This window comes from Drosophila yakuba, chromosome 3R (assembly GCF_016746365.2).
Source record: "Drosophila yakuba strain Tai18E2 chromosome 3R, Prin_Dyak_Tai18E2_2.1, whole genome shotgun sequence".
Classification (NCBI taxonomy): domain Eukaryota; kingdom Metazoa; phylum Arthropoda; class Insecta; order Diptera; family Drosophilidae; genus Drosophila; species Drosophila yakuba.
The window spans coordinates 22,898,550-22,913,392 of NC_052530.2; the positions used below are offsets into that span (position 1 = coordinate 22,898,550).

Below are 14,843 nucleotides of genomic sequence, written 5' to 3' on the forward strand. Positions count from 1 at the left end.
TAGATGTGGATGTGGATGTGAGTGTGGATGGGGCTTAGATGTGGCTACATAGCAGTTAGCTGGCTTTCCGCTCCGCCCACATTGCCCGCCGCCCCTTTTTGCAGATCTCTCTGCTCCCCCCCTCACACAATATCGCACCACCAGCAGGCTAGAAAACATTTCTGACCCGCCTGGAAGCAATGGGAACAGAACAGCCTGTTACCACCGATCTTAGCTGGTTTTTTATTTTGGTTTTTGCAGCCGAACGAGGCTGTTTTGGGGCCGTTTTGGGCGCGCATGCCGACGATTAAAATCTTCAGACAAATTTTGCATTTTGCTGGCGTCTCTGTCGCACACAATTCGGGCGCATGAATTAAAAGACGTGGCAATGCCACCAAGAGAAGCTGCAAATACCCTAACAACAAACGGAAAATATGTACCAACAAATTCGATAAAGTACATGAAACATCTATGACTAGCTATCTAAACAAGTTGAGATAGTTTGGCTTATAAAGTTCCAAGTGCAAGTAGTTAACCATTCATAAATAAAATGTCTCGCAAACTGAGTAAATCCGAAGCAGGACAATTCCACCACAGCAAGGGCATTCGAAATTAAATTGTATCTGCGGCGACGACCTACACTTTCGCTAATGTATCTCGCAGATACAGATACCATTCCGCCGGGAGTACGTGCGTTCGCATTCGGTTTTTGGGGCGCAAATTAATTGTGCGCCCAAACGGAGCGTGCCGACGTAGACGACGACGCGCTTGATATGCGCGATTCCTTGAAATTGTTCGCCTGAAAATGCAGCAGGCAGCACCGCATTTAATTCAATTGAAAATAGTGCGAAACTGCAGCAAAACTGCAGTGTAGAAGCCACGGGGTGAAGTGAAGAATAGCGGGCACAAAAATTTAATTGAGTATTCGAAAACGTAAACTCCGCGGCCGGAGCGCGCTGCCTCTTCTTGGAGCGTTTTCGCAGAATTCTAAACTTGGAAATTAGGTTTCAGACACGACAATGTGCCTCGGCAGCCAGCAGGAGGAGGAGCTGGTCCTCCAGTTTTATCGGGCGCGTATCTCACGCTATTTTGTTTAATTGCATGCCCCACAACTCAATTCCAGGAATGCTGCCTGCAGTTGACCAAAAAATTAATACCCACCTTTTCGGTGTGTGGGATCGGGAGCGCACATCTTTCGGCTTAAAAGGTGCCTTGGCACCGTGGAAAATGATTACGGATATTTTCCATTACGCGCCCGCTATGAAATTCAAATTGTAATTACCAATTAAGAGCGCTTAGCGCGGCCATAAAAACCACAAAATGTAACTAACTCAACTAACACCTGACCCAACCAACGTCCGTGAACCCAGAGGGGAAATTTTCGGCTCAAGTGAAATGTAAATGGATATGAAATGGTTTTTTATTTGCTCGCCCCGAAGTGCGAACAAAATGAGCAGCAGTGGAAGGGAAAACTTAATTGACGCGAGGGAATTCCGCGGAAAATGAATCATTTGCATAAGCGATGTTGAGGGAAATGGCGGGTTTCTTTTTTGGGACACTGCTGCTTGTCAGGGAAATTGGTAGAAAAAAGGGACGAATACTGAATGCCCTTTTTCGAGAATTAAGTTGGAAGTACAGCTAAAACATATTCTCTTGATAATTATCTAATAAAGTTTGCCAGTATATCCCATTATTCATTTACCCTGTAGCAAAGGAAAAGTGAAATTTTCCGGACAGCACTGTTGATTTTCCATGTGTGCCGAAGACTGATGACTCCCAACTTCTGAAGACTCGGAAGATTCTGAAGAATCAGGTGGTTGCAACGATTCGGGGAATCGAGAAGAGCAGCTGGGGGCTCGCATAACGAGGTGAAAACATTATTTTCATTACCTAATTACCTCAATTTATTCGCGGTAATTGCGAGTGCTCTCCATTCGAGTGAGTGGATGGATCGCCATGCTGTCTGCATTGGAGTCTTTACGACCATATAGTATATAGTATATAGATTGTGCGGTTTTTGGCCGAGAAGCGGGTTAAGCACACGGATTTCCAATTCGCTTGACTTTATGAATGGATCTTCTGTGAATTCACATATGAGTGTATCTGTCTCTGGGCAATCATCGTTTGTTGAACTGCCTGTCGACTGATGGAGATGTAGATGTTGGTGTTGGGCTGGAAAAACTACAATCTGTCCGGGAGTCGGGGGAGTTTTATCGCCACTCCACTTCACTATTCAGTATATCTGGCATAATCAGCCCATAATGAGCTCATTTGCATGTGTCCGTTTGTGGGTGTTAATTAAAAAGTGTTATGCTTGGATTTGCACTCTCAGCAGTTGCTACTAAGTGCCTGTTTTGAGATGGTGTTGTATGGCAGAAACAGCATATAACATATTTCAGAGTAATGCTAGATATTTGCTAGATCCCAAAGTGTAACTTAATTTGCCCTTAGGTTCAAAATTTTCCCTCTGTGTAGCCCCAACATAACCTCTGACATTTGCCTGTAGTTAAACTCGCTCAGTCCGCAGTTAATCAATTAAGCAGAAAACAACTGAAATCAAGTTGTAAGCAGATCTTAACTGCTCCGCCTCAATTGGGTATCCCATCCCCAAAACCCCAACCCTTTTCCCCTCCCCCTCCCCCTCCACCGCTCAGCTCAATCGATTCCCATTCCGATTCCCTTGGCGGCTGGCCCATTGATAACTTTGAACACAAATATTATCATTGTAAATGCGCCGCCTCACAGTTGGGCGTTAATATCAAGCTGTGATTTCGGCGGGGGCGGGGTAGCCCATATATATACACAGACATACACATATACGTTTGATTGGGCCCCAAGCAGTGGGGCACACAGACAGAGACAGCAGGACAGCTAGAGAGAGAGAGAGGGAGAGAACGAAGGAGAAAGAGACGACGCCAAACAAATGCCCGCAATCAGCGCAGGCGGCGCTCGGTCCATTAGGCCCGATATAAAGCTTAATTGCCGGACTCGGCCAAAATCGCAGCAGGCTACCAATGTGACTGTGCTGCCGACGCAGCTCATTTTCCCGATGCTGACCACACTGACCAAAAATTTAGCTCATCAAATAATAATTCATATAAAATGTATTTAGTATAAAAATATTTATAATGAAAGTTCATCACCATAGAAGTGTTTATGGCCACTGGAAAAAAGTTGAATAACTTAAAAACTTGTTGCCGCTTTCTCTCAGTGCATTTCAAGGCTTGGTTTTGGCGTCTTTTCTGTTTCGGTTTCTGTTTCGGTTTTTGTTTCTGTTTCAGTTTCAGGCTGCTCGCCGCTTGCCAAATGATTTGATTACGTTTTGATTAACGCATTGCACTTTCCGGCGCGCTGCGTTTTGCATGCAGCGCCACCTGCGGCCACCTGAATACCTGAAGGCGAAGCAGTTCCTAATTAATAAGCGGGCGAGGGGTCCATTCCCACCAGACTGATACCCTCGTTTCCCCCCGATCTCCCTATTCAGGGAGAGGCATTGGATCCATTCTGGAGGGGATTGGGGATTGGGGCGTCAGACGTTGGCGTCTGTGTAGGCAGGCATTGTAATTATATACGCGTAATTAATTGCGGCGACAATCGATTTGACATCCGAGATAAAAACGGTCGGCTGCCGTGGAGAATTCATTTATCAATACTTGATGAACAGTAAGTGCATAATAAATGTAATTGTTTTATTGCTACCCAATAAAACATCGCACGATTGCAGCTTAATTGTTAACAAATTATATTCAAAGCGCGCGAATGGCAGGCAGGTGAGTGGAATTACATTGTGGCTATCATATACCCTGCAAAAAGCGTAATTCTGATATCTTAATGTTAGATACTTCAATATCAGTTGATGCCTAAAAATAATATATAATATAATATAAGAATCATGTTAGGTGTTGAAAGCTCTTCAATGTTAATCAGATTATATTTCATTCGACAATAAATTATTGTATCACAGTTCCATTGGCGGAGGAAAAACCCGCGGCTGAAACATTTAAGCCAATATTTGTTCACACTTGACAGCGCAGAGCGCTCCGCTCGGAAATTTTCTTCCCTTATCAGCCGCAAACTGGCAAACTGGCAAACGGACAAACTGGCAAATAATAATAATGTTTAATTTATTTATTGAGCGCACAAGCACTAACACACCTGCGCAGATCTGCGAGGAGCACGTTGGAGCACTTGTTTGCGATTCGTAAATAAATCAAAATAGCTAAATTATTTGACGTGTTGCTCGCTGCTCGCTGTGGCGACGGCGTGTTATTTCCATTTGTAATTAAATTAATTGGGTTTTAATTCCAGGCGATAAGGAACCGCTCAGCAGTACATACACCATACACCATACACATTATTTGCAACTGACGCTCGGCCAACTGTCAACAACAAATAAAGTGAAACGTGAATAAGAAATGTATTCGTTATTGAACCTGGCCTGACACTCGACAAATCGCGAAGGAATAAAAATTATAATGCAAACGATTTGATAATCACTCAATTGCAATCGGATTTCGCCGATTGCTAGTCCAACCTCTGCCCACAGTACGTATACATTTAAATGGACAGCGATACGCATACGAATACGAATACGCATACGCCATGTGGGCCAGTCGAGTTGCCTCAGCAACCGACTGCCTGATTAATTAAATATTAATTGCCAGCCGCGATAAGGCTGCTCTATCACTCGGTTCTCAAAATTCCACGATGAGTAACGCTGAAATGGCGAAATCTTCATGAACTCATTGGATTAGTTTTTTAATTGAAAGCTACTTGTTTCGTAACCCGTTAATATTTCCTCTCAATTTTCCTTTATCAATTCGCTGCGGCCACAAATTTCAGATTTTTCTATTCGCCATTCGCGATTTGCGATGGTTTTGCAATGGAAAAGGCATTGCAGCATAGGCAATCGCACTTATGCAATCACCCCGTTGAAAATAACACTTTACGTGTTAATCAAAACAAAATATTGTTTCCCTGACATTTTACGAGGCTGTCGATAATGGACTACATTCACATAATCAGCATCAAATGAGACACTTTGTAGCTCATAGAATAGATTCGTGATTGCAATGAACTGGAAAATTCAGAATTAAACTATATGGATTCGATTCCAGCAATTGTGAAATAGTTTTGCCACCAACGGAATAAATAGGCTTTTATAATTTTTTGTATAATTATATATTTTTTTTCAATGATTTTTGTATGATTTTCCTTCTGCTCTTTTCGCATGTTTTTGTTTTATTTTTTCACACTTGGTTTTAATGATTTATGATTAAACAACTACAGAGGATTAACGCTATATGGTATTCATAATATAGTATGCGTGTATGAACTATATGTATAGGTCTGTGGTATTATCGTAAAGTACTTTTAACGGCATAGTTTATAGCATTAGATTAGTTTAGTTTAGATGCTTAGAAGTATTTTTTAAATACACAATCGATCCATTAGCTAGACTGACTTACTTTGCAAAATACAATACATAATCAAATATGAATTTAGTTAATGTTGTTTTACGCTTATTGACTTGGTTTGTGCAAACGAACGACGTTCGGTTCGATTCTTTTGTCAATTGATTATACGAAACAAACGAACGAAGGTTTTTCAATTGATTGGGTTTACATGCTAGATTTATGTACAATTAGGAAACATTTTTCTGCTTGCTTTTGCTCTCGCTATATACAAAGTTCGATTGCTCAAAAATCGAAACCGGGTGCTTCTACTCCGTTTCTTATAGTTATTTACAGGGTGTGCATTTGAAACAACATTTGGAAGTATCGTAACGTAAAATGCGCTAACATCACAGCAAAATTTTGGGGGTTTCCGCTCGAGGACCGCCGCCAGCGGTTATTTGGTTACCAGGATGAAGATGATCTTGGCCACTGTGGCTCAGTGGGCGTTGGTGGCGCATGGCCTGATGGCGATCGTGGTGATGGCCAACCACCAACTGGGCCGCCACTTATCCCAGGTGCATCAGGCTCGGATGAAAGTACCCAGCCATGGCCCACTGGGCACCAGGTGCTCCTCTGCCCAGCGCCGCCATCTTGATCTTCTCGATCTCGGCCTCCTGCAGGCGCTTGGCCTTGGCTCGTCGGTTCTGGAACCAGATCTTCACCTGCGTTTCCGTCAGCCGCAGCGAGGAGGAGAACTCCGCCCGCTCGGCGATGCTCAGGTACTGCTTCTCCCGGAACTTCTTCTCCAGCGAGAGCAGCTGCTGTGTGGTGAAGGGGGTGCGGGGCTTCCGGTTGGGCTTGTGCTTCCGCAGGTTGCACTTGATCCGCGGCGGTTCGTTGGCATCTGGAAAATAGATGGAAAGAGTCTTGATTAGTTGTCTGTTGCACTGGTGCACTGCCATTAAGATAAAGGGGATTGCATAGTGGATGTTCTGCTAAGCGGACAAAGTCCCATCATTGTCCGCCAAAAATTAAGTGGTTTCCTTGCTATATATTAACAGGTTCCTTAAGATTCTTGGATATTTTCCTACGCCTTCTTATTAATTGTGCAAAAAAACATTGTCCGCTATGTTTCTTGTCCGCTTAAGGGAGACACCTACGTCTAAGTTAACCTACACAAATTTTCTAAAATTTTTGTTTGCCCAAGGGCTTTGTCCGCTTTAGGGGACACTTACTGTAGCATGGAGCATGCAAAATGCAGCCGCTCGCTGAATGAAATGTGCTGTCAACCGCCGCTGTCCTTGGCCTTGTCAATTTGGCTAAAAGCGGCAGCGGCAGCGGCAACAATATACGGTAATTACTCCTTTAAGTGGCCAATAAATTTGCTGTCTAAACTATTTGTCAGACAAAGCAGCAGCAGTAGCGACGGGAAATGCATTCCCCGAGTGAATCCCCTCCTCCTTCACCTTCTCATCCAGCCTCCCTGCCTGCCTGCCCAACAAATCCCGATTCCCCCCTTATCCCGCAATATCTCAGTTCGATTCTCTGCACAGCAAAACAATTTTAATTTGGGCATTTTGTTTTGGCAAACAAAGGCACCCAGGCAAGTAAGAGACCAACACGAAAAAAAAAGCACAAAGCAAAAAGAAACGTGCAGGCCTTATAAAGACGGGTGTTCTGTGGCAAAGGGGGGTTTACAGCAGCAGCTGTTGCAAGTTGCAAGTTGCGAGTTGCATGCCGGGAGTGTTGTTAATGAAAGTAATGAGCTTGCCATCGGGGCTGCGCCAAAACCACAAAGATGCAAATGGCATTTTAAAGATGCAGTCAGTCCGGGTCAGATCTTCAGATCCCCCCATCCCCAACCCATACCACAATCCCCCCTTGAATGCCCTACCATCTTCCTTTCCAGGCACGCGTAATTTATTGAGCATTTTGTTTTCAGGCAAAAAGCGGAGACAACAGCAGTCGAATCAAAATAAAGACAAACGCAAATGCAAATGATATGCAGCGCTTTAATTTTACGCATAATTGCACAAATTGAAATTGCCGAGTGACAAACGTGGCCAAGTTGCATGCTTTTGTAATTGCTTTTCATGCTCTGCAAATGGCAAACGATGCATTAAACAACAATGCCAGAAGGCAGATGGCAGAAGGGCAGACCTCGAAAATCGCCGAGGCCATTGAAATAATCGTAAAAGGCATTGCAGAATATTATATGCTGCAATAATATGCTTGGGATATGCATGGCATATGACTAGGAAGTGGACTTCGATGTGTTCACACACATTTTATGATGTTATGTTTTCAGTAAACAAATAAATGTCGCACGGCCTGTCTCTGGACCATAAAAATGCGACTGGCGATGGAATCAGAACTAATAACCGCGGGGAAACCTGAGCTGACTGGCTCATTAAGTAATTAGTGTGACATGTCGGAGTTATGTTAATGCTGCACGGCCTTATCGATATGGCCGATATACTCGTATGCATATAATTTCACTTATTTGTGTGTGCCTCGCTTTCTGGCCAGGTCGTAAAAGCGTTTTGTATGGCCCCTAACAAGGTGAATCGAAATGCGAACACTCCTGACTCCAGATTCCAGGTGCCCCAGACTTTATAATGAAGACTGCATTCACAAAATTTGTTACAGACTCTGCGACTCCGATTCGGCCTCTATAAATATAAATATACATATGGATATATGTGCATATACATATATACACTTTGTAATTTGGCTTGTTTTCTTGGCCAGCTTGCATTCCGTGTGAAGTTTTGATTTTGATTTTGTTTTGTCTTGTCTTGTTTGGTATTTTGTTGTCGCTCTTGTTGTATTGGCCGTAAATTAGTGGCCAAATTAGCATTTAAACGAGGCGGCCAAACGGTTACAGCCCTTTTTGGCTTTTGTCACAGGTTGCTCTCTCGACTTTTACGACTCTTTTCTGTCTTACAATAATATTTATACTCAGCATGGCTTTAATATTTATATGCAAAACTTTTTTGGCTCTGTGGCTTCAAAAAATAAAATTAATAAAAATGTATGTCCCACTCTTTCATTATTTGTATGCTGTATCGTGCTTCAATCTTGCCTTCTTTTCTTTTCGTTTCGCTCTGCTTTACATTTATTTCAAAATTAATTGCTCATTTGTCGCTAAATTGTTGGAATGGGGTTTCCATAGCAAGTGAGCTGGATTCGTGCCGCCCCCCTGGCCCCGCCCACCGACTGCTTGTGGCATGTTGCAAAACCTGCGGAAAAGCTAAATAAAAAATAGTGGAGAGTGAAGGGGCAAGATGGAGACGCACGTTGAAACCAGAGTGCGAGACTTGTTTTCGCCTTTTTGCTCTTTTATAGGCATTGTTGCTGCTGCTGCTGCTGCGAGTTGTTGCTGCTGCGAGTTGCTGCTGCTGCTGGGGCAATACGTCGCCATTGCCAGCGCAAAATACATGCCACAAACGCCAATTGTGACATTTAGCCTATGTTTGTAATGGATTTTCAATTAATTTGAGTTCTCCGGTGTATTGTAGCCGCGACATCGTATAAGTGCATCGAGCAGCAGCAACAGCAACAGCAGCAGCAACAGCAACAACAGCTGCTAAATGAGACAGGCAACAAGCAATTGTGAAATTTACGCGTATCGCTCGGTGCGGCAGCAAAATACTCGTACCAATACCAAATATCCAACACAAAATCGCTTTATATAGCCGGCGGTGACAACGCTCGATTGATGTGCGGTGCAAATTGCTGGCAATTAATTCTTCATTAAAGCGTTTTCGCATAGCACCATCCACATCCAGCAGCGTTTTTGCAGTGAAAACCGTTGAGCAATATGGTGTGTACTAGGATTGGATGGCGTGGATGGAGTGGATGGATTGGATGCATTGGATGGAGCAGATGGATTGAATGGATTGGAGGCAGAGAGCAAATGGGCAGATCGCTGGCCGGATGGCTAATGCAATTACACGCTTACGGTCAAAACGGCAATCGCTTTGGGACCCCAGGCCGATTTCATAATGTGCGATTTTAATTAGCTCCAAATAGGTGTTTACCGGCTAACTGAATGATTGGGAAGGGGAGGGGGCGAAGGTCCTGGGCGAAGGGAGCTCCGTTGGCCAACTGGCACCGGTTAAACGAGTCAATCAATTAGTGGGCAGCGTGGTGTTAAGAACCAGTTGCCACAGATAAGCGAACATGGGCAGTAAAAGGGTGTTTAAAATCGCAAAATTATGCGTTGTTAATCATTAGAGGCGATATTATACATAGAAATGGTAATTTCATCTGCATGCTGCATGTGCACATATTTCTCTCAGTGCTGTGTTGCACTGCCCACTCTGTTGCAATCTTGGCACATTGCGTGCTGACCACATCTATCTATTTGGACTGTTTTGCAATGAAGTTCGCTGCCTCTGGGCAAGATAAGAGTGCTCGGTTAGCCCGTGGGCTGGGTGGGGCCACCTCTTATGACAGGTTTCCAATGCTATTTAATTACTCAGGTGCAACGCAGCAGCAGCAGCAGCAACAGCAGCAACAGCAACAGCAACAAGCGCAACAGCAACACATTTACAGCAGCAGCAACAACCAACAGCAGGCAGCTCAAATTAGTTGAACTACCAATTGTCTACAAATATTTAGCAAATGTTTTCTCAACCTCACAGATACACACTACCACACACAAACCTAGCACCCCCTTTAACACCCCCATGCCCCACAGCACCAGCTCTTAACCCATCACCATCGCCATCAGCAGCAGCAGCACCTTCGCTTTGTCTGGCCTGGTAATTTAATGCAAATAAATTTTATTTACCAAAACATACATCAAAATGTCTGCGCCGCCACACGCCCCCTCGACGGCCCCCTGAAGAGATCCCCATGCCCCAGCCCCCCCTGGCCCACGTCCCTGTGTTGCATGAGTGTATTTAGTACAGCGTATGCACGTTAGATGGCGTGCAGAATGCAAATATTATTTTAGCTTTTGACTCTCTCGGCTTGGAGTCTTGCAAATGGTGTTAAAACGCATGCAAACGGCTCCCCAGCTCCCCATAGTCCCCTTAACCCCTGGTCTTCCTTAACCCTCTTCTCTTCTCGCTTTTCGCCAACCAGCAGCCGTCTGTCAACGTTTAAATTGCTGCCGTTGCTGTTGAAAATTGCGTGTTTTGGGTGGGCGTTTCTGACATGCCACACCCACCGTTTTGGCCAGGTTTTCTCGCCCCCCGTCTATCTTTCTCTCTCTTTCACTCTCTTGCCAAGAAACGTGGTGTGCGTGTGTGTGTGTGTGCCTGGCTCTATGTATTTATGCAATGACTCCCAAGTTGTTGCTCGTTTGTTCAGCTTGAAAATTAATTTCTATAATGGCTGCCAAGAATTGCAGCTGCAATGCGTGGTGGTGGTGGTTGAACAACAGGGGCCGTCGATGGGTTAAAGGGGGGCAAAAAATGGGTGGCATGTGCAGCATACGTGACTCGACTGCGCTTGCAATTAGTTAAATTATGAAGGCACAAAGGGAATTCCCCATATTGCAACACGAAGATGCTTATCAAATGGCAAGGCAAAAAACAATCTAGCTTATGGCCTTTCAAGAGTGTGTGTGTGTGTTCCCTCTAATCGAAGGTAGTTTAATTTAATAGGCCATGAAGGAGCCGACAAACGGTAGCCAAAAAGACACAACCTATATCTGCTATCTGCAGTTGAGCTGTTCTGCAGGTTCCGAAGGCACTAAGTACCTAACACTTGACATAATGCCGCAGAAGATAGCGGCGCAGGTCAGAAAGGGAAACCCTCCGGAAAACAGGGGATCATCAGTCCACTGAAGACAGCAACCTGCTGCGCTAATGAGACACGCTGAATACAGGAACCAGAAACTGAAACCGATACCGAAGGCCTCAAGAAAAAACACAAAAACAGCTGCCAAATGATACGAAACGAAATGCAATGAAATGAAATGAAATGAAGTTGTTCGACTGTATTTTATACACAGGCAGCAGTTGACAGCCAAATGACAAAATAAGCGGCAAATGTTTGGAATAGTTTTTTCATCTCGGGCTGTCTGCATCTCGGCCTCTTTATAGCGAAGGGACAAAAGATAGCTCAAGTGGCTGAATTGATGGCCCACATCGAGATTGATTTATTTCGATTTCTAAACAGCTTCCTTTTGAAATACTTTTGGAATTTAGGCAGGCACTTTTGAAAATGCAGTTCTGAAATTCCGTGTATTAATAGTTCATAAATTGAATAGGGTCAGTACTATGGTAATTTTTGAGCTAACCCACTTTAAAGCCCAAATTTCCTAATACGACACCCTATTTGAAGCCCTTTTTGCAGCGCAACCGACAGCTTTATAAAACAATGCTTTGTGCTGACTAAAAAAGCGGAGTAAATGCCGCAAAAACAGGAACAATAGTTGCTGGTCTGCATATAAAAAGCAAATTTACACTTTTTTGCCCACCGCCCTTTTGGTGTTTTTTTTTTGAGTGTTTGAGCAACTTTAAGGAGCGGAGCGGAAACGCAAAGTTCGCGATGGCCGAGTAAAGTTCACATGTCAGTCCGGCATCAAAGTGTGACTTGGCGAGTGTTTTCCCTGATTTTCCCTCAGTTTTTCCCCATGGCCCAACGGCCTTTTTTGTCCAGGAAATGCAGGCAAAGTGTGAACTGTGCATGCAGATAGAGATCGCCATAGTTAAACAGCCAGACTCGCTTCAATTAGTCTGGCTGGCCGCTTAGACAGTCCGCTTTTTATGCGTTTATTATTAGATTTTCAAATTCGGATGGTAATGGGGGGCTGGCTGGGATTGGCTGATTAGCTGGCTGTCAGACCGGAAAACACCGAAAAACGCCGCTGGCCACCGGGTGCAATGAATAATCAGACGTGGCCAATTGAGTCAAATCACAACCGACGCGACTATCATCGGCCTGGCGATCATCATCACCATCACCATTGTAATAATCATCATCATCAAATAATGGGCCCAGCAATCAGGCAGTTTTCATTGTTTTATTTAAGGCCCCGCAATAATTGCCACGCACTTTGACTACAAACTGCAGCCACGATCACCACGATTCATTCCATCGCCACGATGACGCTCATGACGATGACGACGAGGTGGCCATGATGGAGCACCCGCAGCTCGCGTCCGACCAGGAGCAGAGTCACCATCGATGCCAATTAAGGCGAGGGGCGGCAGTTAATTGAATTAAAATGCGACACAAAATGGTGTAGATAAACTTGCCACCGCACATGGGGCATACTCGTAAAACAATGAGGGGAGGCGCAAAGGGAGCACCACTGAAATTCCGCCATTAAATAAATCGTTTTTGAATACACATCGTTGGCTGGCTGCTAATGGGGAATTTGCTCTCAAGCGGAATTCACGTATTTCTATTGTTCGTGGGTTCAAAAGATTATGTTTATGGGTTTACAGCTAATGATAAATATATGCAATGTTACTATATATTTAATACTATACTAAACCAACTTTAAGTTGTGTTTCATTGAGTAAGACTTTTGAGTTCTACATCTATATGTTCTCCTATATTTCCTTCATTCCCTAATCTTCAAGGTTTAAAATACCCATTTAGACAGCAGTTAAGCACATGTAGCAGATAAGGTTTATCATTTCCCCTCTAGGAAGCATAAAAACCGAAAACAAGCTGACAAAAACCCCATTTTACCCTGGAGATATACTGAGTAGCGACACTTACCTCCACCGAATCCTGCACCCGGAAACATGCCAGGCGGTCCGAAGGGCGGCATTTGTCTGGTTCCTGGCCACGGAACGCCGCCGCCCATTCCCGTCCAGGCCACCGCCGCGGCGGCCAGGGCACTGAAGGGTGTCGGGCGGATGGGCACATGACCGGAGGCGAGGGCCGCCGGGGAAAGTATCGTGGATTGCATGTGCGAGCCCGGCGGCGGACCGTGTGGCGATTCCATGGACTTGCCGCTGCCGTCGAGGCCGTCGGGCGTGGAGCGCGGCGAGTCGTCCGCGTTCATGTCCTCGATATCCACAATGGAGTCCTCCTCCTCGTCGTGATCGGCCTCGTGGTCCTGCAGCATCTCCTCGTCGTACTCCAACTCGGAGTCCGTGTGGCTGCCCAGCGGCGAATGGCGTTCGTTTTTGGCGGGAGTGGCGGCCACATTGCCCTGCGATCCCAGTGCGGATCCCAGGGGCGTCGAGCTGGGCGTGGAGCTGGTGGAGGCGGGTGGCGAGTTGGCCCGGGCGTCGGCTTGCTGCTGCTGCTGCCGCAGCTGGGCGGCCATCGCCTGGTGCTGGGCATGTGCCGCTGCTGCCGCATGGGCGGCTTGCAGCAAGTGGGCGTGGTGCGCGACGGCGGCGGGATGGAAGGTGTTGGCGGGAACTTGGGCGGCCGCACTGGCCGGCGGAGGTGGCGGCGTGCTGCTGGCCTGGGAGATGGGCGAGGTGGCAGCCGAACTGGTTAGGTTCTGGGGTCCATCTGTCGCCTGGTTGGGTGGCGTTCGGGGCCGCGTGTCCGCCAGGAGGGAGGCCACACTAAAGTTGCTCAGTCGGGAGGTGGTCTTGTGCAGATGATGGGCCGGCGGATGCACTGCGGCCAGCTGGAGCGCCGCCGCCTGCTGCTGCTGTTGCTGCTGCTGCTGGTGTTGGTGGTGCTGCTGCAGCAGATGCTGCTGGTGCGCCAGCAGCAGTGCCGACGGCGAGGTGGGACTGGCCAGGGCGTTCAGGCCAGCCGGATGGTGGCTGGGACTCAGGTTGGTTAGGTTGCTGCTGGCCATGTTGCTGGTGCTTAGGTTGCTGTTGCTGCCGCTGTTGCTGCTGCTGTTGCTGCTGCTGCTGATGATGAGGTTGCCCGCGGGAGTGTTGCTGCTCGGCGGCACCGTGGGACTGGTCATCGTCTGGCGCAGACCTGTAACTGTCATGCTCGCTGGGCTGAGCTTTAACATAAAGCCTTTGTGGGGTTCGTTTGTGTAACTTGTGGCTCGTTAATACTTTGCTTTAGGTGCGTCGGTTAATTGGTTCATTGAGACATGGTCTGTTGCTAATTTGTTTTGATTATCTTTCAATTAATGCGCTCGTTCATCACACGCTTGGGCAACACACAGACACACACTGACACACGCGGCGTTTTCTATATTTTTTTCTTTTCAGGGGCTATTTATTTCCAGAGAGAGACACGTCCTCTTGAGATCACGTCTGTTCTGCGACTGAAACTATAGTCGCAGTTTCGGATGCACCGCTGCCTGGCACACAGATACTCACGCACACCACGGTGACACTCGACGATTGGTGGTGGGTAACCGGCTGTGCAGAGCGTGCCTCTCTTTCTCGCCCGTGGTGGCGGGCACCTGGTGCGACACCATTTTTATTGGTTTCGAGACTAGCGCTCTCGCTCTTTTTTTTTCCGGTATGAGTTTCGTATTTCTCCACTTTTCCGACTTTTGTTCCGCCTTCTTTGCTCTTTCGCTCTCGCTTCAGTGTGGTGAGTTTGCCGCACTCTTGCAGACAG

The 14,843-nt window shown here is 46.1% G+C and overlaps 1 protein-coding gene across 1 annotated transcript; it reads right to left on the bottom strand.

The window, feature by feature from the left end:
* Positions 1 to 5,177: 5,177 nt before the first annotated feature.
* LOC6538047 (muscle segmentation homeobox) lies at positions 5,178 to 14,553 on the bottom strand. Its single transcript, XM_002098546.4, has 2 exons — positions 13,065 to 14,553; positions 5,178 to 6,279 (listed from the first exon to the last, which is right to left on the bottom strand). The coding sequence occupies exons 1-2, from the start codon at positions 14,278 to 14,280 to the stop codon at positions 5,942 to 5,944; spliced, it is 1,554 nt and encodes a 517-aa protein (XP_002098582.1). The 5' UTR covers positions 14,281 to 14,553; the 3' UTR covers positions 5,178 to 5,941.
* Between the last annotated feature and the right edge of the window lie 290 nt (positions 14,554 to 14,843).